At 38.4% G+C, this 23,462-nt stretch overlaps 1 protein-coding gene across 2 annotated transcripts; it reads right to left on the bottom strand.

Moving 5' to 3' along the window:
* On the bottom strand, window positions 1–23,379 carry DRAM2 (DNA damage regulated autophagy modulator 2). Of its 2 annotated transcripts, none has more exons than XM_007449284.1 (8): window positions 23,334–23,379; window positions 15,713–15,857; window positions 11,995–12,062; window positions 10,004–10,143; window positions 3,157–3,334; window positions 2,565–2,647; window positions 1,495–1,587; window positions 1–986 (listed from the first exon to the last, which is right to left on the bottom strand). In XM_007449284.1, exons 2-8 carry the CDS (start codon window positions 15,841–15,843, stop codon window positions 879–881), a joined length of 801 nt encoding a protein of 266 aa, XP_007449346.1. In that variant the 5' UTR covers window positions 15,844–15,857; window positions 23,334–23,379; the 3' UTR covers window positions 1–878. The 2 variants fall into 2 exon arrangements, with proteins under 2 accessions (XP_007449346.1, XP_007449345.1); XM_007449283.1 differs by lacking the exon at window positions 23,334–23,379 and adding an exon at window positions 20,769–20,839 and having other exon boundaries at window positions 630–986.
* Between the last annotated feature and the right edge of the window lie 83 nt (window positions 23,380–23,462).

Below are 23,462 nucleotides of genomic sequence, written 5' to 3'. Positions count from 1 at the left end.
CTTTTTCAAGTAATTATAATTTGCTATAAATGAAAATCTTCACTCTTGAGTGCAGTTTGAGGTGACTTTTATTTTAATTATACTTACTGTTATTCACAAACTTCTCAGACTTGTGTAGGAACACTAACCATTGTCTTATGCAAAACACAACTGCAGTAAATTTACCTATAGCTACTTTTCTCATTCATTAGTAATTAAAATCTCATATCAGAGACTAAGCTTCATGAAACTATCACAAGCATGTGTATAGACCAGTTAGCATACTATCTGGCCTTGTGGCAGGAATCAAATCAGTATCTACAGAATCTCTTGTGCAAAGCTTAAGCAATAAAAGTGCTCACATGAATTCAGGTCTGCTTCCCTTTAAAGTTGGATTCCAGACAAAATAAATTTTATAAAGACTATAAGAAATGTATTAATATGGTAAAACTATTACTTCAACACCCAATTTTAAAGGAGCTGTTGAGCACTGCTAATTATTTGGGGTCCTAAAACATATCTGACATAAGTGCTCCAAGGAAAACATGATTTGTAATGTTTTTAAAAATGTGAAAAGCTGAATTTTGCAGACTGCTTGGTGCACTTCTGGTTGTTTCTCTTAAAAAAGTAGAAAAAAATCTACAATTTTGTAGTCCTTTGGTTTTATTTTCTGGGATAAAAAAGTATAGGCATAAATGTTTTTTCACGGTCCTCTTGAAGATATCCTTTAAAACAACATCAAATGGCTTAATTCATGTCTCTTGATTATCAGGATTCTTTGATATCACTGTCAGCCTTGATTAACTGGTTGAAAATTTCAGAGCAGAATAAGTAACTTTCATGACTATTTCCCCAATCCCTGAGAATCATAATCGCCATAGGTATATTTTGTCCTTTCATCATACATCTCTGGAAAGTAGCCGTGTTCGTTCATTGTTAATAGGGCAAGGAGCAGTGTCATAGAGGGTTAATCCGTGTAAAGTGGCTTCTACCCGTAAAGAAATTTTCTGGAACAGAAAAGAACATTACATACAGAAGTTTTCTCCTTAAAGACAGATCACATGTTCAATATTTTCTGAGGAATACCTTTTGGGATTAGGAATGTAGATCAATTCTAATGAGTAACAAGAGAGAGACAGCTGTTGTACTGCTGTAGTACCAACAGAAACGGGAAAAATAAGCTTCTTTCCTCAGAAGTTCCTTGGTGTTCTTTGGTTTCTATGAGGAATCGGTAAAACTAAATGTTGAGGATGGCCTATGTAAATGTAGGCAGAGTTGATAAAAGTTCTCTGAATTTCTGCAAATTCAGTTGTTTTACAACCCTATTTTCAGGACTGGACCTTGCTAACAAAACACTATTTCTTGAAACACAGAAACAATTCACCTGAGAAGTTCCTCTTCCAGCATCACTGCTTAAGAAGTTAATTTTCGAAAAGGCAAGAGTTGCTATAGAAAGCTTTCTTATTCCACCTGAAGGAGGTTTGACTGCATAAATCTAATTCTACATTTTCTTACCTGAAAATCACGAATATAAGTCAGGAAAAAACCAAAGAAGGAAAGTGACATAGACCATTCTGCTGCAGTAGTGATCATGTGAAGCACATAACCCTTAAGTGACAACAAAAAAAGAATAATTCTATGAAATTTCATTCAAATGATCTATAATTTTTCTCAAATAAAAAACCTGTAATATTTATAAACCAATCTGCATTCTGAATATCAACCCCTGGTTTATTTAACATAGCTCTAGAATTAAAGGCAGACATTAGAAAAAGTCCTAAATGATCTATCATAGTTTCATCCACAGCAAATAAAATTTTCATTTGAATAACTAAGACAGGAGAACTTCTACTCTACAACCAAGAAGTTACTACCTTTCCCAAAGCCACAAGTCATTAAATGCCACTAAAAAGTTTAAGTAAACGATGCTCATGATAAACTTAGTGCTATTTTTTGAGCATTAAATAATATATGGATTCTAATTAGGAGAACCTAGTAAATTATTTCATTTAGTCATTCTCACAAACATGTCCTATCTAGGGCTGAGTCTTTAAAAATAATTAAAAATAAAATGCCACCTGAGTGGTTTGTGAAAACAGATGAACTCATTTTATTACCTATTCAAGTATATGTCCCACCTCGCTTTTTCTCAGTATCAGAGATGCTATGTCCATTCAGATATCCACTATATTGGAACCCAAATGCAGAGTCCATAATAATAAACTTCCAGATAACAAAAAGTAGGAAAAGAAATTTTTTTCAATTCAGAAAACAAGTATTCTACTAATAAAAGATTTCAGTCAGGTATATTGCATACTATATCCACCTTTAGAGGAGTCAATTTCTGAGAAAACTCTGACATCACAATTCTCTTCAGATTTTGAAAATGTTCACAAGACCACAAAGTGACAGGAGAATGTGGATGGTTCTACATAAACTCTATCATTTATAGAAAATAATCGTAAGACATCACTGATTTTTCTACTGAAAAACTTTTGTTAGTAGTGAAATGAAAAATACATCAAAATCAACCAAAACAGTCATCTTTACTATAAAACTAAGTTTTATAGGCTCTCAGTTCTTACATTGTCCTCAGGATTCCAATGGAGTTTCTGTACTATATCAGTGCCAAAACTGCCACTGTACAAAAGTGATGAACAAGTCAGCACTGTAAAAAAAGTCAAGGAAGAATCTCAGGGAAGACCTGTAAGTTTAATTTAAAACAAAACAAAAATCTCTTTAAAGATCTAAAAGGATTACACATACATTTGTTTCCAAGGTTCAAACCCATTTTCTTGAAGACTTCATGTTACATGACAGTAGTAAAATTTAAAATGTGCCCAGAAGATTACTATGATGCATAGTCAGTCCCTCTTTGCTCAATAATTTATTAGTTCTATCATAAGCTTTTGCGACATAATTATTCTCAAGGAGGGCACTAACTAATCCTTCCTGTCTTTAAAGTAAGCATGATTAGGCTAGACATTATCTTTGTTTCTACCTCAGTCACTAGGTCCCATGTAAAAATTTGAATTTCACGTTTCAAATTCTTTAATTTAGGGTTTACTAAACCCAAGAATATCACCCACAAAAGGCCTACTTACGATATGCGAACAATGTTCACTTAAGTTTTGTTATTCAATTCCAAGAGTAGCCACGTTTTATAGCAAAGGATACTGCTAAATGCACTTACTCCACACCAGATAACCAACAGTAGTCTGATCCAGAAGACTTGTTTGCCGTGAATTTTGGGCTGCATTTGGTAGGAAAGGATAGTCTGAACAAACATGTATAATGAGCCGATGCCAAAGGTGAGCACAGCTCCACATACATGTACAGCAAAAAAGGTGGTTTTCTGAGAAGTAAAAGGAAGAAATAAGTAAATAAAAGGAACCCCAAACGCATCAACAACACAATATTTAAAAGCACAAGCCCAGCGATTTCAATAGGACATTCACTGAGTGGAAAAGCTCTGCAGATTCTACAAATTATTTCCTGAAGTAATTTTCCCTCAGTACTCAGCATAAACCTGAGAATTACAGTAATCCAAGTTACTTCATATGCTACTACTGAAAACATGATAGTAATTATTCATTCACACATTAAATAATAAACTTTAGAAATAAGTAAATTCCATAGTATACTAAATGGTGATATGGGTTATAGAAAGAGTAGAACACGTTAAAGAGGACTAGGATGCTTGGGAATGCAGGGGGTAGGGAGTCTCAGCTTAAACCTAATTAAAATCTAAATGCAATTTAAAGGCTCAAGAAATTAAAACATCCCACCTTGTCTCTAGTTGGATTGGTTTTGATAAATTATACAATGAGGGATTACCATAAATTATAGTTATCTTCTCCTTTACCTTACTCTTTGTTTTTACTTTTTAATTAATTTTTTTCCTTTGCCTTACTCTTATCAGTATCCATTGACATTTTACTCTATATGTCCCTGTTTAAAAGTGATGACAGTAGTTCACCAAAAATTCTACTATCAAAGGCCTCTGGTTGAACTGTATTTTTCTAAACTGATGCTGTCTGTACGTCATTTGCTTGAGAAGGTACTATGCAGCACTTGGTAAAGAGGGTATGACGAAGGTAACAGGAGAAGAGAGGTTAGGTTAGCGGTTGGTTCCCTCCTTCTACAATCAACTGTGCTAATTCACATAGAGTCCACTTTTTTAGTTGAAGGTATAAGAAGTTTCTAGTGTAAAGAGATAAAAGGTTATAAAGCAGAAACTAACACACCATTGTAAAGCAATTATACCCCAATAAAGATGTTAAAAAAAAAGAAAGAAAAGGTATCAATTTATTTGCCAATGGCATTGATTTCCTTTTGGAGAGAGAAAGTGCTACTTTGATAAGGTTTGGGGTGTTTTAACTGGCAATAAGTTATGAGCGTTGGGAAGGGAAAAAAAGTCATTGCTACTACCACTCTGGGTAACAAAGAAAAAAAAAAACATTCAGCACCCATAAAACATAATACAAAATGATAATATCTTCTTGGTTCATGTGAATTTACCTATATATAGAGATACATGGATAAAGACTGCAAAAATGAAATTGACTATTTTAGGGCTAAGAGCAAGAATATGGGTGAATTTTTCTCCTTAAAAATATTCTCGCATATATTTGTCGACTGAAGAGAAAAAAAAAAAAACACAACCTAAAAATTGAGAATTGTATTTTATTTGGCAGACTTTCTGAAGACTTCAAGCCCAAGAGGCAGCATCTCAGATGGCTCTAAGGGACTGCTTCAAGACAAAAGGGAGGAGCCAGGACATATAGGAGTTTTGCAACAAAGATTACTGTTAATTAAAGAAAACCAGGTATCTCAAATTAATTTTGTGCTTTTCTGTTTGGGAAGATGCAAGAGTTGGGGCTCACTGAAATCATTCCATTGATAAGCAACTTAGCTGTCTAGGGCCAGTATCCAGCCCCATCCTGAGTCCCCTCAGGGTGCACCGTTGGTGGGTGGCTGCAGGCTGCCCATCTGTCTCCATCCTGAGTTTCCTCAGGGCTCACTGCCCGGGTGGCTGTAGTGGCTTGATGGCTACAGTACCCTTTGTTTACTGACATGGCAGGCAATGTTTTTCATTCACATATTGATTAAGCTAAATACAGATATAGCCTGACCAATGCCCACATGTGATCAGTACACAGTTCCATCAACAAAATTCTGTAGTTATAAAGAAAAATAAAGAATGGAGAGCATTTACTACTGTATTTTTATAATCAAAAGAGAGGTATATAAAACTGGTTTTAACTGGCCAGCACTTTTGCTTAATCCACTCAATTTTGTCATTTTAGAGACTAGGAAAACAGCAAAAGATCTTGAAACGGGCAAGAGATTATTCTTTCAATGGAATACTAGAGCCTCTGAGAATGGTTCTATAGAAGTGTGAATTTTACTTGTCTTTGATTAGGCTATTTTGCAGAGAGAACTTGTACAATGATGGACATTATGTGTATAGACAAAAGTTAACTTATTGAAAATGCATAATAACACAAATAATCCATATGAATAGAAATGCATATTGTGTCCTATTGAATGCAACTATCACTCTGTGAATAATGACCAGTTTTGCTAGCTTTGCATCTATCTGTAAATTCATTTGAGCATTCCTTATCTGACTATAAATGTGTGGTACTTTGATTTCTCTTTTGAACTGGTTTGTATTACCCACTATTCCTCTCATTAATAAATTAAATACAATCTTTGACATGTACAAAAGTCACGATTTTATCTCCTTTAAAAATATATCATTTAACAAAGACAAAAATGTATTCTTTGACAAAGACAAGAGAAATTACAGAGATATGTGTGGTCGGGGGCAAATGTTTGCTATAGAACTTAAAAACTATGTATTGAGTGGCCTGTAATCTTCACCTAAAAGCAGTTAATGAAATTTAAGAACTAATCTTTATTCCTTCCAAAATCTCCATGAGGATAAATTTTCTAGGAAGGGAGAATGCCATGTGACAACAGAGGCATAAATTATAGAGTTATGCTGCCACAAGCCAAGAAATGCCAAGAATTACTAGAAGCTGGGAGAGAGACATGGAATAGAGTCTCCCTCTGAGCCCCCAAAAGGGAACCAACCCTACCAACACCTTGATATCAGATTTCTGGCCTCCTGAACTCTGAGAGAATAGATTTCTGTTTTGTTTTTTTTTTTTTTTTTTTATGATAACTGCATGTTTTACCCCTGCAAGGGTTACATAGAGTTCAAAGGGGAGAAAGTAGTTGGGGTTGAAGTTGGGGGTTTTATTTGACACCTTTTGTTTTCCATGAGAAAGGATTTTATCTAAATACTCCTGACTTCTTTTTTTTGTTGCTGTTGTTTTTGTTTTGCGGTACGCGGGCCTCTCACTGTTGTGGCCTCTCCCGTTCTGGAGCACAGGCTCCGGACGCGCAGGCCCAGCGGCCATGGCTCACGGGCCCAGCCGCTCCGCGGCATGTAGGATCTTCCCGGACCAGGGCACGAACTCGCGTCCCCTGCATCGGCAGGCAGACTCTCAACCACTGCACCACCAGGGAAGCCCCTGTTATTTTTAAGCCATCCAAATTGTAGTATTTTGTTATGACAGCCCTAGAAAATTAACATAGAGTTCTGCCTAGTTATCCCTTTCAAGTTTCCTTGAGGATGAATATCCTAGTGCCAACTAAAGAATGTCATTCGCCATCTGGCCCTACAAGGATTGAGTCATTAGCCACGGTAGTCACTGACCTTCAACATACTCTGAAAGGAGCTCAGGGCAGAGATAAGGAATGAGGCACTCTGCTCTGTGGAAACTGGCAGAACAGGCCTTCAGACAGTTAGATGTTTTCAGGAGACAATTTTATGAACCCAATTTCTTGCATCTTCCCATACTTAGAAAAGCACTAAATTCATTAACTAAGATATCTGTGCCTTGTGACTAGCAGAGACCTTCTACTGAGATGTGTGTTTGACAGCACGTACCCTTTCTCCAATAACACATATATGCTGACCTCCCCCCTTAACCTCTTTGGAGCAGTCTCTCAGAGCTATCTCAGAGGCTGCCTCCGGGCTATCGTCCTCAGTAAGTCCCCAGATAAAACTGCAACTCACATCCCTCACGTTGTACATTTTTATTTCCGTAGACGTTAGGAAGGGAAATATTTCTAGGCACTGAGGACACTTATTTGTTTTGCTGCATGTTTTTTTTTTCTTTTGGCTGTGCAGCTTGCAGGATCTTAGTTGCCCGACCAGGGACTGAACCTGGGCCCTAAGCAGTGAAAGTGCGGAGTCCTAACCACTGGATCACCAGGGAAGTCCCTTGCTGCGTGTTTTTATACACACTTGTTTTCAAAGAAATTAAATATATATTTTTTTAAGTCAGAGTTTTTGTGCTAAGTACTATGTTAGGTGCTGGATATACAATGGTGAACAAAACCACTGAGCTATATTTAATGGAAATATATCAACTAAAAAATTTTTAAATAAATCTAAAAAACACAGATGAAAAATTAGACTATAAGAAGTGCTGCACAGAATTACTTTCCAGAGGCTTGGAGAACACAAAGAAAGAAAACCTGAAATATATAGGAGGAAATCTATTGACAAAAAAAGACTTCCCTGAGGAAATATAGTCTGCCTACATCTATTTAGGCTTGGGGCTGTGGAATGTGCAACAGAAGAAACAATGTACGAAACAGAGTAAACCGGTCTTATTTAAGGAACACAGAAAGACCCGTGTTATGTACAATATTAGGAGGGGGAATGATGTAGAATGAGGCCAGACAGGTAGATAGTAGCCAGATCACAAAAAACCTTTGAGTTAATTAAGCAGTTTGGCAGTTTAACAAATTATTTTTTGCTCTCCTGATTCTATCTCTTTTCATGTGACCTTGGACCTGTGAGCTTCAAACAGTGGTACAAGGAAACAGAATGAGGTATACGTATATTTCCAAAAGATTACTTTGGCTGAGGCATCAAATTAAAGGGATGTAACAGTGAATGCAGAGGAACTATTAGGGAGGCTAGGGCAGTAATCCAGAGGAGAGGTGATGAAATCTAAACTGGTTGAGAAGGAGATGGTAGAGACAATAGAAATGAAAATGGACAGAAGCGGATGTTTTCAAGAAATATTTAAGAGATAAAACCAACAAGTCCCTACTTTTAAAATGCCTCTCTTCCAAGTTAAGCTCTCTAACTGTAAACCATTTATAGACCTGGTTTGTGTACAATTTTTCCATATATGAATCAACTAGAGTTTGTCTCTGCAAGAGAGAAGTGGGGACAGGAGAAAGAGACAACGCATTCACCACTTTAAATAAGCAGTGAAAGTTTACATTAGAAAGGAAGGAAGGAGAACTGTTTGATATGTAGGTAATGCTACAGGGTCTGCTTATAAATAGGGTCCAGCAATGATTTGCATGGGTGCTATTAGGAACTGCCATTGGAATTTACTGGACTGTGTAGAAAAGTATCAGTTACTAACAGGAGTAGTATGCTATATGTGGAGGTCACTTTGGAATCCATTTTTACCATACAGTCATGAGAGATATTGTTAAACTGATCAAGGGATAACTGGAACAAAGAATCACTATCCATATACTATAAACCTCCAAACACATTTTTTAAACACTGAGCTATATAAACTGATTAGGGAAAGCAGGACCCTATTTGTGGTAGACAGCTAGCTAGTTGTCCACAAAAGTTTTTGTGTCCCTTCCATAGTATAGAGTTGCCCTGGGAACTGATGCCCAGCAAGATTACATTTCCCAGCCCCTCTTACATCTAGCAAAAAGGAATGTCAGTGGAATGATGCGAGTCACTGCCAGGTCCAAGTTTCTAAGAAGTAGGGGTGAATTTTGCATGTTCTCTTTGACTATTTCAGGCAGCTAGATGCAGAAGACCACAGAGTTTTAGGGTATTGCAGGGCCCAAAGATGGACAGTGTCTGGGCCTTAAATCACTGTGGGAGGAAGGCCATCTATCAACCAAAAATACCTGCACTGGATGCATGTATGTAAGAAATAAACTTCAATTGTGCTGTATGTGTATGGCTGATTCATTTTGTTGTGCAGTGGCGGCTAACACAACATTATAAAGCAACCATACTCCAATAAAAATTAAACAAACTTCAATTGTGTTAAGACACTGAAATTTTGGACTTGGTTATAGCAGCAAGCATATTACCCTAATATCCACTTGGATTATACTTATAGGGTTTACTAGTATTAACCATTACTAAAAAACTGAAAAATAGGAGCATTCAATCAGAAGCATTATAGGAATGGAGAACTTTGAATAAAAAAGAGAGATGGAATATGCCTTTATACAGGTATTTGTATGATGAGGGTGTGCTTGTATGTCTGAATAGTTACTAGATGTCGAAACAGGTTACCAAATGTATAGATTGAAACTCTAAAGACTGCAGGGATTAATTTAAAAAGCACCATGCTTAGGATGCAGCTGGTATTACCAAAGACTCCTCTGAAAAAATGTCAGTAGAAAGGAACGTGGAGACTTTACAAACATTTGCTGAAGGCTGACTGCTACCTTAACATAAAGAATTCCCTGAGAAAAAAACTGGAAAAGCTATAGCTCCTCCCTTGACTTCCTCATTTAAGTGGCTGGGCACCTAGGGATGCAGGCAATAAACAGGAACATCTAAACAAGAATATAAAATAGGTAAATGAGTGTAACTTGTTAGGCATAATAAAAAAAGAGTTTAAGTCTTTAATTGTGTCACTTATAATTCATGTCAATTCTCTGTGGTCTTGGAGTAATCTCCAACTAAGTGGTAATAAAGAATCTAGTAAGTAAAGAGTCCCGAGGATCTTTAAAAAGTTATAATAATTTGTATTTGTTCAGAAGATTACTGAGAATGAATTTTTCTAATTTCTAAGAGGGTCAAGTAATTTAAAGGCAGTGGATTCCATTTTGTTAAGGCAAAAAACAATAACTACATGTAACTGAATCTTTCAGGTTTTCTTTCTTAGCATGTATTTTTATGTACTTCAGGAAAATACCTGTGCTGAGCTAAAACACAAACCTGGAAGTTTGCCACAATAGAAAGTCCTAAACAACTCAGTAATCCAAGTACAAGGCCAGCCTTGTTTAATTTGATGATACGACTCTCTTCAGGATTCAGAGCATGAACTTGCTTATAACGAACATAAATGGTCGCAATGCCTGGGAAGAGATAATCGGAAAAACAACAAAGTAATAAATAACTAAGGAATAAAGTTGCCAATAAAGAGCTCACAAAGGTCACTGCTATCCAGAAACATAGAGTTTCCTTTTAAAGCTAATCTGATAGAAGAAAAAACAATAAAAAAACAAACAAAAAAAAAAACGGCTATAGATTTTAAAGAACTTTTAAGGTTGCATTGTGAAACTACTGCTACCTCTGCATGACTGCAAGTCATTTGCAAACGACTCTGCAAGTCGTTTGTCTCCCGTAGCCCTCATATTAAAAATATTTAGGAAAGGGCTTCCCTGGCAGCACAGTGGTTAAGAATCTGCCTGCCAATGCAGGGGACACAGGTTGGAGCCCTGGTCTGGGAAGATCCCACATGCCACGGAGCAACTAAGCCTGTGCGCCACAACTACCGAGCCTGTGCTCTAGAGCCCACGAGCCACAACTACTGAGCCCGCATGCCACAACTACTGAAGCCTGTGCACCTAGAGCCCATGCTCCGCAGCAAGAGAAGCCACCTCAATGAGAAGCCCGCATACCACAACGAAGAGTAGCCTCCACTCGCCGCAATTAGAGAAAGCCCACACGCAGCAACGAAGACCCAATGCAGCCAAAAATAAATAAATAAATTTATTTTTAAAAAATTTAGCAAACCTTTAAGAGATTAAGTTTGATGTTTTCTGAAAATCTCTAGTAATAAACTTTACATAAAACACAAAATATTCTATATGATTAGCATTAAAGTCTAAAGTAATTAGTTCTAGAACACATATAAAATGAACATAGGCAAAAAACACTGAACGATTATTTGCCTTGCTCCCATTTCATTTTATTTCAAATTACTACAACTTGGCTCAATCAGATATAGCAGTCAGTTACACAGAAAAAAAAAAACCCACTTGACTGTCCTTATTGGTTAAGAATCATTTTTTTAACTTCAATGTTTCACCTGACCAAATAATAAACATCATATGGAAAAATGCAAATATTTTAAACAATCACGATTGACGGAAGAAGTATTATTTTAGTAAACCATTAATAAAAAAAATTGGTTCAGGGACTTCCCTGGTGGCGCAGTGGTTAAGAATGCACCTGCCAATGCAGGGGACACAGGTTCAATCCCTGGTCCGGGAAGATCTCACATTCCGTGGAGCAACTAAGCCTGTGCGTCACAACTATGGAGCCTGAGTGCCACAGCTACTGAAGCCCATGTGCATCGAGCCCAGGCTCCGCAACAAGAGAAGCCACAGCAGTGAGAAGCCCGCGCACCACAACAAAGAGTAGCCCCCACTAGCCGCAACTAGAGAAAGCCCGCATGCAGCAACAAAGACCTAACGCAGCCAAAAACAAATTAATTAATTAATTAATTTCAAAAAAATAATGAACAGGAATGTAAAATACTGCAGTAGAACTCCATTTCTTTGGCATTAGAATATCACTCAAAAATCAAAGCATGGTTCCACAGCTATTCTCAAACTTCTGAAGTGTTTATCTTAAAGGAATTTTGTTGGGGTCAGCTGTGGTCAGTGTGTTTACAGCTCTTTGTCCTTTATTGGTTGCTTAAGAAATGCACTTAGGGCCTCAAGGAATATTTGGTTATACTTTACAACTTCTATTTCTATAGTAGTCAAATAGCCTTATAGGTATTTTTAAAAGGTTTCCATAATTTAGCATTTCTAGACATTGTTTTTACTTTAAAAGAAACATATCTGTGATCAATGATTTAGTGATAACATTCCTTCAATTGTAACTAGAAAGTAAAATAAATAACCCAACAGTGTTGAAAGAAGAAAAGGGCAATTCAGCTATTAATTTTGATTGTTAAAACCACTCTCACTACTTACATAAAACTGCAGCAATATTTAACATTGCCCCAAACAAGCATTTTTCTGGAGCTACTGTACCAGTGTCACTGAAAGGAAAAAAAAAAAACGTATGAGGATTTCTCATATTAGATTTAGTATACACATGTATTTCTTCTAAGGGATAAGAAACAAAAGGGGTTATTTCAAATCCTTTATCTTTTTATAAATCTATGAGCTCAACTCTTACATAATTTTATAATAAGAACATGATAATTTGAGCTCGCAATACTTGCCTTGTTCACTTTTTTCTTATATCACTTAAGGTTATTTCTTTTTCACATAATAGAAACCACTATGAATTGATAAAAAAAGCTATCCTTATTATGTTAAGGCTGCGTTATTAACTTACATCAGTCAGGCGGTGTGTTTACCTGTCTCACCTGAATATTCCCTAAACACCAAAGGACTTTTCATGATTCTTTTGGCATCTGTTATTCTCTGCCTATAATTCAGTTAACACCTAATCGTTTCCTGATTAATTTTAAAAAATATTTATCAAGCACCTACCAGCATTGTCAGACAGCATTTTAGGGATAGGAACACAGTGGTAAGTAGAAGAGACCAAGCCCTTACCCTTCTAGAGATTCCATTCAAGAGAGCCTTGCTGACTCACACAGCTTAGTCCAGACTTCTATTAAAATCACAGATCACGCTGTGCTGCAATATGTCTGTTACATGCCTGTCTTTCAGCGCAGGGTGAAATGCATAGATCCTGATTAATAGCCCACAATTTACTACTAACTGGGGAACCTTGAGAACATTCTTTTATATACCTAACATGGTTCCCTATCTGCGAAATGGGGCTATCAATTCCCTCCCAGCCTCATCAGATCAACATGAGGAAACAAAACTGTGGTCGTGCATGTGAAGTGTCTAGCACAGCAGCAGACACACAAGAGACACCTAGTAAATGTTAGCTCCTTCCCCTTCTCTCAAACTACTGAAAAGATTAAAAAGACAAAGTCTTTAGCCTCAAATTGAGGTACTATAGGAAAGAGGTAAGAAGGATCTCAACTCAGACAATGTAATGGGAATAAAAAAGAAATGGAAAGTCATATCCGCTAAGGAATCAATAATATTTGGTGAACATTTGGATTAGGTTCAGGAAAAGTAAAGCATCAAATATGAATTCTAAGGATTGCTCCTTCCCATTCTAAAACGTTTCTTCAGACACAAAAGATTTTGTTACTCTTTGATCATCTTCAGGGAGTGGGGATTATGTTTCGTTGTTGTTGTTCCTTCTACCTTTCAAGTTTTCAAGAATAATGCATATGTATTATTGTTATAATCAGAAAAAAAATCCATAATTTTAACAGTCATATTCCAAATGATGCTCCTGTTTTGGATTACCCCGTAAGTAAATAACAGCAGGCACTTCCAAGATGGCTGGCTAAGTGTGCTCTGGATTGGAATGACAAACTGGCCTATAAGTGAAAACACCCATCAGCATCACACTTCAACCCAGTAGCCATCAAACTATTTTGATCACACACCGTCAAAAAAAAAATTGTCTGATCATCATTATATGTTATCATATTATTATACATATATTAAATATAAGTTTAAATAGTTTTTTTTTTTTTTTTGGCCTTACTGAGTGGCTTGTGGGATTTTAGTTCCCTGACCAGGGATTGAACTCAGGCCCTCAGCAGTGAGAGTGTGGAGTCCTAACCACTAGACTGTCAGGAAATTCCCAAATATAAGTTTAAATATTTTGAAATAAAAAATACATAGAAGTTCTAAAAAGTTCTTCTTATACCCCAGTGGCTAGTCTCATGCACCCTACTTGAGCATTCACTACTTGAACTAAGAGAACACCTGAAGCACACTTGCAGTGGAATTGTCTTTGAATTGTGAATTGTCTTTGAAGTGAAATTTATATTTGGTTATGTCCTTTGGGGACTTTAATAATTAAGCCTTTTAGGTAGGGTCTGTGAACTGAAAGGAATTCTGCAGAGTATCTAGTCTAACTCAACCATTTTTCATATAAAAAAATGAGCCTAGGAAAAGTAAAAATAAGTACCATTGAGTTTAAATATATTAGAATGTTGGAGAAAGTTCCCCGTGCAACAATACTAAGTTCATTTGCAAAAAAGTTAAAAGGTAGAAGGACAGAGACAGAAAAGGAAGTGCCTGGGGTTACATCGATCAGAGAATCACATGCAGTACCATTAGAGAACTGAAAGTGAAAAAGAACTCAAACACACAAGTTCTCTAAGGGGAATTAAAAAAATGCTGAAGGACGCTCAGGAATATGTATGCTCTACTGGAGTTACTAAAGAATGAACTGGCTCCTTAAGCTGCATGTCCCTCTAGCAGAGTGGTAAACAGAGGTGACTACTTATCAAAATTATTCCTAGAACTGGAAACTTAAATTCTAAAATATCTTTGGATTTTGTAAATCTTCCCAAAGTGGACTCAAGTTGTTGGTGTCCTTTGTGCTATGCTATACCATAGTGGTAACAACAAATGTAATGGCAATGCCCTGACCTCTTCTTGACATTTAAAAAAGATAAATTTAGCCTTTTGGTTTATCATCCTTTAAAAGTTCACTATTTTCTGTGTTGGAAAGGTTATTTTTCAGAAGGTAAACAAATAAATAAATGAAACAACTACAATAAACAACAAAACAAACCAAACTCTGGAAGGAAATCAACCAAACCATTAATCACCTCTGGAAGGGCAGGAACTAGAGGGAGGCTGGAAGAGTCTTTCACTTTTTATTTTTATAATCACTCTGATAGTGTTTAAAATTTGTTAGAATAAGCACATATTGCCTTTATAGTTGGGGGGGAAAAAAAAGAGGGTTATGGACATAGCACATGCAATTGAGTACTCATACTTACATCATGAGTAGTTTTGAAATTTCAAAACTATTATCAATAAATTTAGATACTTAATGTGTCAGAAAGATCTAGGCAACATGTCATAGATCAGCTCAGTGCTTTGTGACCGCCTGGAGGGGTGGGATAGGGAGGGTGGGAGGGAGGGAGATGCAAGAGGGAAGAGATATGGGAACATATGTATATGTATAACTGATTCACTTTGTTATAAAGCAGAAACTAACACACCACTGTAAAGCAATTATACTCCAATAAAGATGTAAAAAAAAAAAAAAAAAGAGTAAGAGCACAGTCTCTAGAATCAAATGGCCCAGTCAAACTGAATCTTGGTTCCATTAATTACTGAGTCATGTTCCCTTGGACAAACAATTTAATCTCCCTGGACCTTATTTCCTCCTCTACCAACTGGGGGTAATAGTTCCTGCCTCAAAGGGTGGCTGTAAGGATTCAATTGTTTAAGACCTGATGAATGCTTAGAACATTACCTTGTACACAGTAAGTGGATCAATTAATGTTTGTCATTACCATTATTTTTTAATATTATTATCGTTGCTCTAGCATTTTTTAATGGTAAGGGGAGAATAATTCCAATTCTATCTTCTGAGACCTCAAATAGTTATTTGGAAGACAAGGCACTGAGGTGTCACAATTCACTAAATGAACCTTAGCCCTCTGTCTCCACATTTCTCTATCACATAGAAAGAGCCAAATACAACTTCCTTTTTATGTTCCTTTCACTGTTGTAATATCAAACATAAAAGTTGAATTTTAAAATGTTAAAATTAAATGTTGGGTTCAATGTTAAAATATGAATGAGACATACCATTCTCCATAAAAGAATACATTTCACTGACCTGATATAAGGCAAAACAGGGTCAACATGGTGAAGTGTTATAGCAGTGATATATGAAAATATGAAAGCAGCAGCCGTCCAAATTACAAGGGCTGAAGGAAGGAAACTGAGGCCTTGCTGAAACCACCACATCTCAAACACGTCTCCTGAAGCAGAGAAAAACAAATTAGAAAAGATTATTCACACGTATTTCATCTATTCTACTTTAGCCATCCAATCCACAACCTTGTACTTATCATCCTCAGCTGTTTCACTTCTCATCAGCCCCCACACCATCTAGTGACACCTGCTCTCCTTCAGTTTCTCAGTTAATGGAACCAAGATTCACCCACTTGCCATATCTAGACACTATCTTTCTCCCCCATCTTTCCACACATAACCAAGTACCAAGGACTGTTTATTACACCTCCTAAATTTCCTCAAATCTACCCGTTCCCCCAATCTTCACTGCCACTACCCTACTTAAACCATCATCATTTCTTGACCAGATAATTATTATAACCACCTAGACTTGACTTTAAAATCAGAATGAGCCTTCTAATTCTAAAATACCAACCTGACCACTTTATTCTCCTCCAAAGAACCTTTTAGTGCCTCCCCCATGCCCTTATAAATTGTCCTTCCTCCTTAACATGTCTATAAGGTCTTTTTGTTGTCCAATCTCTACTTAACCTTTCTGTATTCCTCTCCCGCCAGTTCTCTGTCTGCTCCTAGTTCCTTGCCCTAGCTAGCATCATCTTCATCATCATTACAAAAGCAAACACAGTGTTTACTGTGTCAGCAAGGCTACTAAACACCTTAAATACAGGATCTCGTTTACTCCTCACAACAGAATTATAGAGGTTAAGAGAATTGCCCAAGGTCATAGGGCTGCAGTAGAGACAGGGCTCAAACTCAAGGCAGTTCCAGGCTAACACCAATCACCACGTTATACTGCCGCAGCAAACTTCTTTCAGATCGTCAAGTGTGTCATGCCCTCTTGTGCACCTTTGAAACTTGGTGCACGTTGTTTTGCCAGGATGACTAGACTACTATGGTGTCACACCTCCTGCCCCACTACCACCAGTTAACTGCTATACATTTTCAAGTCTCAGCTCTTCTAGCTTCAGCTGAGTGTACCTGCTTTGTTCCCAACAGCAGGCTCACTTTCTCAACCAGGTCATTCATCACACTTAACTGTTACTCACTTGTTTGGTTTTATCTTCCTTAATAAACTTGAAAGGGCCTACATATACACATACCACTTATCACCATTTTCTCCCTTAAATTCCAGACTGACGATGTTAGTAAGTAATAAGAGGTCAATAATATGAATTAGAAAATATTAATATATTTTCATGCATTTAATAAAAAAAAATAAATACAGAAATATTTTCAAATTATAAGAAATTACTCCTACTCATGTGAAAATAATTTCGTATTTGGAGGAGTATATTTTCATAGTGCGATGGACTGAAATTTAGTATTTCCCAAGGACTCTGTAAAAACTTACAATTCTAATCTCCACAATCGTCCAATGTACTCAGCTTCCTCATCTCAGACTGACCTTCCAGATAATAAAACCTCAGCCATTTTTGACTTGTACTTGTCATTTACTCTGATCACCTGACTTGCTGCTAAAATATGTACATTTAAATCTTGCCAAATAAGTTTCTTTTCCTTTAGCCCTAAAGTCACCATTATACACTTGATTTGAGTAATTTCCTGTCTGAATTGTCATAATCTCCTCTTTTCTGTTTTTTTTTTTTCCTGTCAACTCTTAACATTCCATCAATTTTACTCTTCTGTTTAGCTAATCATGACAGTTCCTTGCCAAGTTCCTATAGGACTTTCCCCAACATAAGTTTCTGGGACAATAATTCTCAATTTCAATAAATTTTGATTAACTTCTAAAATCTTTCATTTTTCTCCTTTCATCTCTTTAAATGTTATTTTGTTTTTGTTTTTTTTGTTGTTGTTGTTTTTGTTTTTGTTTTTGCGGTATGCGGGCCTCTCACTGTTGTGGCCTCTCCCGTTGTGAAGCACAGGCTCCAGACGGACGTGCAGGCTCAGCGGCCATGGCTCACGGGCCCAGCCCTTCCACGGCATGTGGGATCTTCCCGGACCGGGGCACGAACCCGTGTCCCCTGCATCGGCAGGTGGACTCTCAACCACTGCACCACCAGGGAAGCCCTGTTTCTGATAAATTCGATTCTAAAATCTTTAGGAGTCTAGTTCTGTATTTGTTGGTTCTGCCAGCCCTTGTACATGTGTTTTTCTGTTTTTGACTATGAGCTCCTGTTTGGATGATCTTAACTGGGAGTATTCTAAGAGGCTTAGATTAAGGGTGAATCATTCCAGGGAGGGTCTGTATTTACTTTTGCCAAGCACTCTGGCACATTACGAACCTGGGCCGACTTTTAATTTCTGGGTTCCAAGTTTTTTAGACCATGTAGATAAGTAAACTTGAACCATGAATCTGAGTGATGACAGGCCCTGTAGTTTCAAGTTCTTATGTGGTATCTTTATTCCCCCACCCGGAGCTGTGGTGAAAATGAACAAATTTTTTTGTGATCCCCCTTTGCCAGGAAGGAGGTATTTTTCCTAGCCCACCTTTCATTGAGTGTATAGATTTTTGAGGCTGATTTGGGGGGAGGTGGTTCTCCAAGGCCATGAGTTGTACAATTTCAAGTAGAAATATTTACATTTTACTTTTTATGAAAAAGTCATCCCCTGACACACAGGCATCATCTACACAAACTGTATCATGTGAATGGTATCTCTGGAAGTTGTACACCTGGGAGGTCAAAGGGGTATGAATTCTATCTCTCTACCTTGGGTGGTGAGCAGGGGGAGCCTATCATTTACCTTTGATTGTACTTTATTTCAAAGGCCCCAAAAGAGACACACTACTGGTTTATTACTCTGGTGTCAGCTCTCTTCGACTTTTTAGTCCTGAGAATTTGTTTCTTTCCTACGTGAACTGCTATGCATTTACAAGGCTAATATATTCAGCATTTTGGTGTTTTGGCAAAAGGGATTTTCAAAACATTTTGTCCACCCCATTGCTAGAAGTATGACCTCTTTTTTTCAAAAAACAAACAAACAAAGAAACAAACACTACAACTCCCAGAATTCTGTGGGTCACATTAGTCTCAGGTATGTTGGAAGGTATGGTCCCAGCCAGGTTCCAGAGTAGTAGATAATGTCAGAGAAGAGAGTGGGAGTGGTGGAGATAGATGTCGGAGGATTTCACTGGAGGGACAAGTAGGCGATGGTTCATTTCAAAGTTGGGGGAAAGCACTGTCTTCCTCTAGGGAGAATGGGAGAGCCTATTTTATTTTTTTTTACTTTTTTTGGCCACCCCACACAGCTCACGGGGATCTAAGTTCCCCGACCAGGGATTGAACCTGACCACGGCAGTGAAAGCCGGGTATTCTAACCATGAGGCAACCAGGGAATTCCCACATGATCTCTTCCTTTAATTGTTTTTTCATGTCCAAATCCTTCCTATTCTTCAAAATCAAGCTGAAATACCATCTTCCACACACAACCTTCCCTAATCCTTTTGTATCTGGAAATAAACACCCCTTCCTCTGAGAACATTTGATTTGCACATCTCTTACAGCTCATTATCTTCTATAGTATAAAAGTTTGGGAGGGTGTTTGAAGTGGATAAAATCCTTGGTGAGGGATTTCACTTCTCTGCCCAAGCAGAGAAGAGGGCCTTGCTCATAAAAATTACTCAATAACCCAAACCAAATTCTCGTAAACCCCAAAAAGGTTCATTATTTTTCCATTTCAGTTAACAGTACAGGAGATCCCCGACTTACGACAGTTCAACTTAGAATTTTTCCACTTTATGATGGTGCAAAAGCAATAAACATTCAATCGAAACCTTACTTTGAATTTTGACCTTTTCCCAGGCTAGTGATATGTAGTACAATATTCTCGTGACAGCAAGATGCAGCTCCCAGGCAGACACAAAAATCACAAGTGTAAACAACCCATACACTTACCACCATTCTGTACCCAGACAACCATTCTGTTTTTCACTTTCAGTACAGAATTCAATAAATTACATGAGATATTCAACACCTTATTATAAAATGGGCTTTGTATTAGATGATTTTGCCCAATTGTAGACTAATGTGTTTTGAGCACGTTTAAGGTGGGCTAGGCTGAGCTACCATGTTCCCGTAGGTTATATGTATTAAATGCATTTTCAACTTACGATGTTTTCAGCGTACAATGGGTTTATTGAGACATAACCCCATTGTAAGTGGAGAAAGATCTGTTTGTACTACCGTTTTTCCAGGCTATCCAGATTCTAAGGCCTCAGAGTAACCTTAGGGTCTCTCATCCAAAGCCCTCACGTGCTGTCACTAAATGACGGCATTTCTACCTTCAGTCATTGGCAACCATTCTTCTTCCTAGTTGCCAGTGTAAACACTCAAATCAGATTCTCAATTCGCTTGGCCTATTTTTTTCTTCCCATCCATCCATTCTACGCGCACTGCCAAATTAACAGTCCTAAAACACTTTTCTGCTCAAAAACGTTTTTTTAAATAAAATTGTGCAAACTTGGACAAACTTCATTAATTTCTCTGAACCAGTTTCTCCTTTGAAAAATGGCAGTATTATTGGTAAAAGCTGCACTGTCTAATATAGTCACCACTAGCCACATGTGGCTATTTAAATTAAAATTTCAATTGATTAAAATAAAATCAAATTTAAAATTTCAGTTCCTCAGTTGTACTAGACACATTTCAAGTGCTCAAAAGCCACAGGTGTCTAGTGGCTACCATACAGGATGGTGAAAATATGGTACATTTCCATCATCGTGGAAAAGTTCTGTCGGACTGAGCTGGATAATTATTGCAGGAATTACACTGACATAGCACAAGTAAAGAACCTAAACACATTGCTGATACAGGTAGCTTTTAGTAAATGGTCTAAAATAATACCCGCTTCAGAGAAGTTTATTCAAGAACTAAATAAGATAATATATGTAAAGATGCTCTCATAGGTGGTCAATAAATGTTTGTTCCTCTTTTAGAATGTAAAAGACAAATTACCTGTTTTACAAGTTCTCAAAATATCAGTCTTCAAATCTGCCCAAAACCATACCTTTTGTAAATCCTGAAATCCACACACAAAGAAAATAGAGGTTGTTTCAACCCACAGGCTTTTAAAACATGTAAAATTTCAAGTCAATGCACCAATATTGTTCATGGATAGAACACTATGCTATAGCATTATTAACGTTTTCTCTTTTTCTAAGAGTTGACACTTGTGTATTTTATAATGATGTACCATCTGGAATTAAATAATATTTTAAATCTGGGATATCAATTTTCTCATCCTTTCTCACATTCAGCCATCTTTCGCTGATCTCAAAAAGGATAAAATAAAATGAAAAACACTGAGTTCCTTCCCACAGAAGGAAAGACAATAATGAGGAAAGAATGATAGCTTATTATTAAGCCAAATAAAGCACTGACTAGTCCCTGTGATGCAATGGAAAGAACACAGCTGTAAGATCAGATTTATCTAAGTGCAAATCCTAGCTTTATCACATCCCAGCTGCATGATTTCTGGCAAGTTACTTAGCTTCTCTGAGTTTCAGTATTCTGATTTGTAAGGTAGCTCTGTTCCTTAGAGTAGTACAGAGTAAGCATACAATATAATAATGAAAGGTGATTTGTACAACCACAATTAGCCACAGGGATGGGGAATGACAACACTTCATTCCTTGTATATATGAATCATCTTGGATTCCTATCTCCTTAGGCTTTGAGGGTTCTAGTTATCTAAACTGACAATTTAGAGGAAAAGCAGGGCTTGAAATAGTTTACCAGTTTGCTAAGGACTACTGAGAAATTTAAGTGCACCGACTAGGTGAGGAAGACTACTATTGCCTATGTATTATCACACTGGAAAGCTGGAAGCTTGGCTGGCTAACTGACAGCCAAACAAAATTAAAATCTTAATGGTTAACAATTTAAGAAACTTTTCAAGATACTTGAAAATATGCAGGAATAACCTTCATATAGTAGTGAAAGTGTTTAACAAAATGTTCTTGCATCTCTCACCTATCTCTGCTTTCCTTGAAGATCCGTGAATCAGAACTGCAGTTACAATTTTTGAATTTCACAAATATTTAAATGCCACTTGTAAAAAGATGAATTCCTTACGCTGTCTCCTCTAAGTGGTGACTGCTTAGGAACAATAAAAAAGTAAATTCTGGATATTCCAAGTGAAGAAATAAAGCCCTAGGTACACAGAATCATGCCCAATGCAAAGCATAATCGTAAATGGTTATTTTTCTAAACTCTAATTTGGCCTTCTAACAAATGTAATATTCTCGTAACGGTTAAAAATTAAATAACTGTTTTATAAGTTGGGTCAAATGTTACAGGGAGAGAAGTCGGGGAGAATCTGATGATGCACGGCAAATTAGAGCTGCATTTGGGTACTGATTTACAAATTTAAATTGGGAGAACTAGGAAAGTGTGGTGTTTTGTAAATGTATCCTAATGTAAGCACGGTTGTGAGGATACAAAGGACAGCCATTTACCTTTCTGTGTTGGGCTTCCCGAGACAAAACTCCGCGTAGACTTGAGCTTCGAGTAAACACAAGGTCACCACATACCTCAATTTCAAACCTTCCTCCCCCTTCCCCCCCACCCCCCGCAAAAAGGAATCTGAGCCCAGGAGTGACAAAGGGAATACATACTCAACCACAGGGTTTCGTGGGACTGGGGCTAAGGTTCTCGGTAACCGCTTCAAACAAATAAAACCAAAGAATTATTTACACTCACCGCTGCCTTCTTCCGGAAGCGCGAAGCACTTGGACGAAGAGCTGGATTAACGCGTTGTTTGGTGCCCGGAAAAGATGCGGGAGGCAGAGCTCGGTCGGGCTTGGGGCAAACGGGGCGCGGAGAGGAGGGGAGCGGGGGGGAGAGAGCAAGAACCCAGACGTAAAGGTGAGTAGCGGAGACCTGAGCCCAGCCTGCACCCACTCCCGGCCCGCCCCCACCTCCCCAAGGCCCCCTCGCAGCCCGCCCGCGGCTCCGGCCAGCACCTGGCCCCTCCCCCCCGTGGCAACCACAGGGTTTCGTGGGACTGGGGCTAAGGTTCTCGGTAACCGCTTCAAACAAATAAAACCAAAGAATTATTTACACTCACCGCTGCCTTCTTCCGGAAGCGCGAAGCACTTGGACGAAGAGCTGGATTAACGCGTTGTTTGGTGCCCGGAAAAGATGCGGGAGGCAGAGCTCGGTCGGGCTTGGGGCAAACGGGGCGCGGAGAGGAGGGGAGCGGGGGGGAGAGAGCAAGAACCCAGACGTAAAGGTGAGTAGCGGAGACCTGAGCCCAGCCTGCACCCACTCCCGGCCCGCCCCCACCTCCCCAAGGCCCCCTCGCAGCCCGCCCGCGGCTCCGGCCAGCACCTGGTCCCTCTCCCGCGTGTCGCACAGCGTAGTCTTTGGAGGCAGGGCGAGCTGGCACGCGACTCGCGCGCCCACCACGGGGGTGGGGGACTCCCGGCAGCGTCCGCGTCCCTACCCGCCCGATCCCATTCTCTGATACACACCCCTTAGTGGGAACTGGGGCCGGTCCTCATCCCCTTTTTGGCCTGCCTTGCTTGGATGACCCTGCCCATACGGACTGCCGGCTCCGGAGGCTGCCGGCAGGACACAGGCCGCGAGGCGCGCACCCGAGCAGCTAAGCCGGACCCGGGGCGCGCTCACCACTAGGGCGTGCGCGCT

Source organism: Lipotes vexillifer, unplaced genomic scaffold, assembly GCF_000442215.2.
Source record: "Lipotes vexillifer unplaced genomic scaffold, Lipotes_vexillifer_v1.1 scaffold393, whole genome shotgun sequence".
NCBI lineage: Eukaryota > Metazoa > Chordata > Mammalia > Artiodactyla > Lipotidae > Lipotes > Lipotes vexillifer.
The sequence above is the reverse complement of the archived record's forward strand: the minus strand, read 5'-3'. Positions and strand labels throughout refer to the sequence as shown.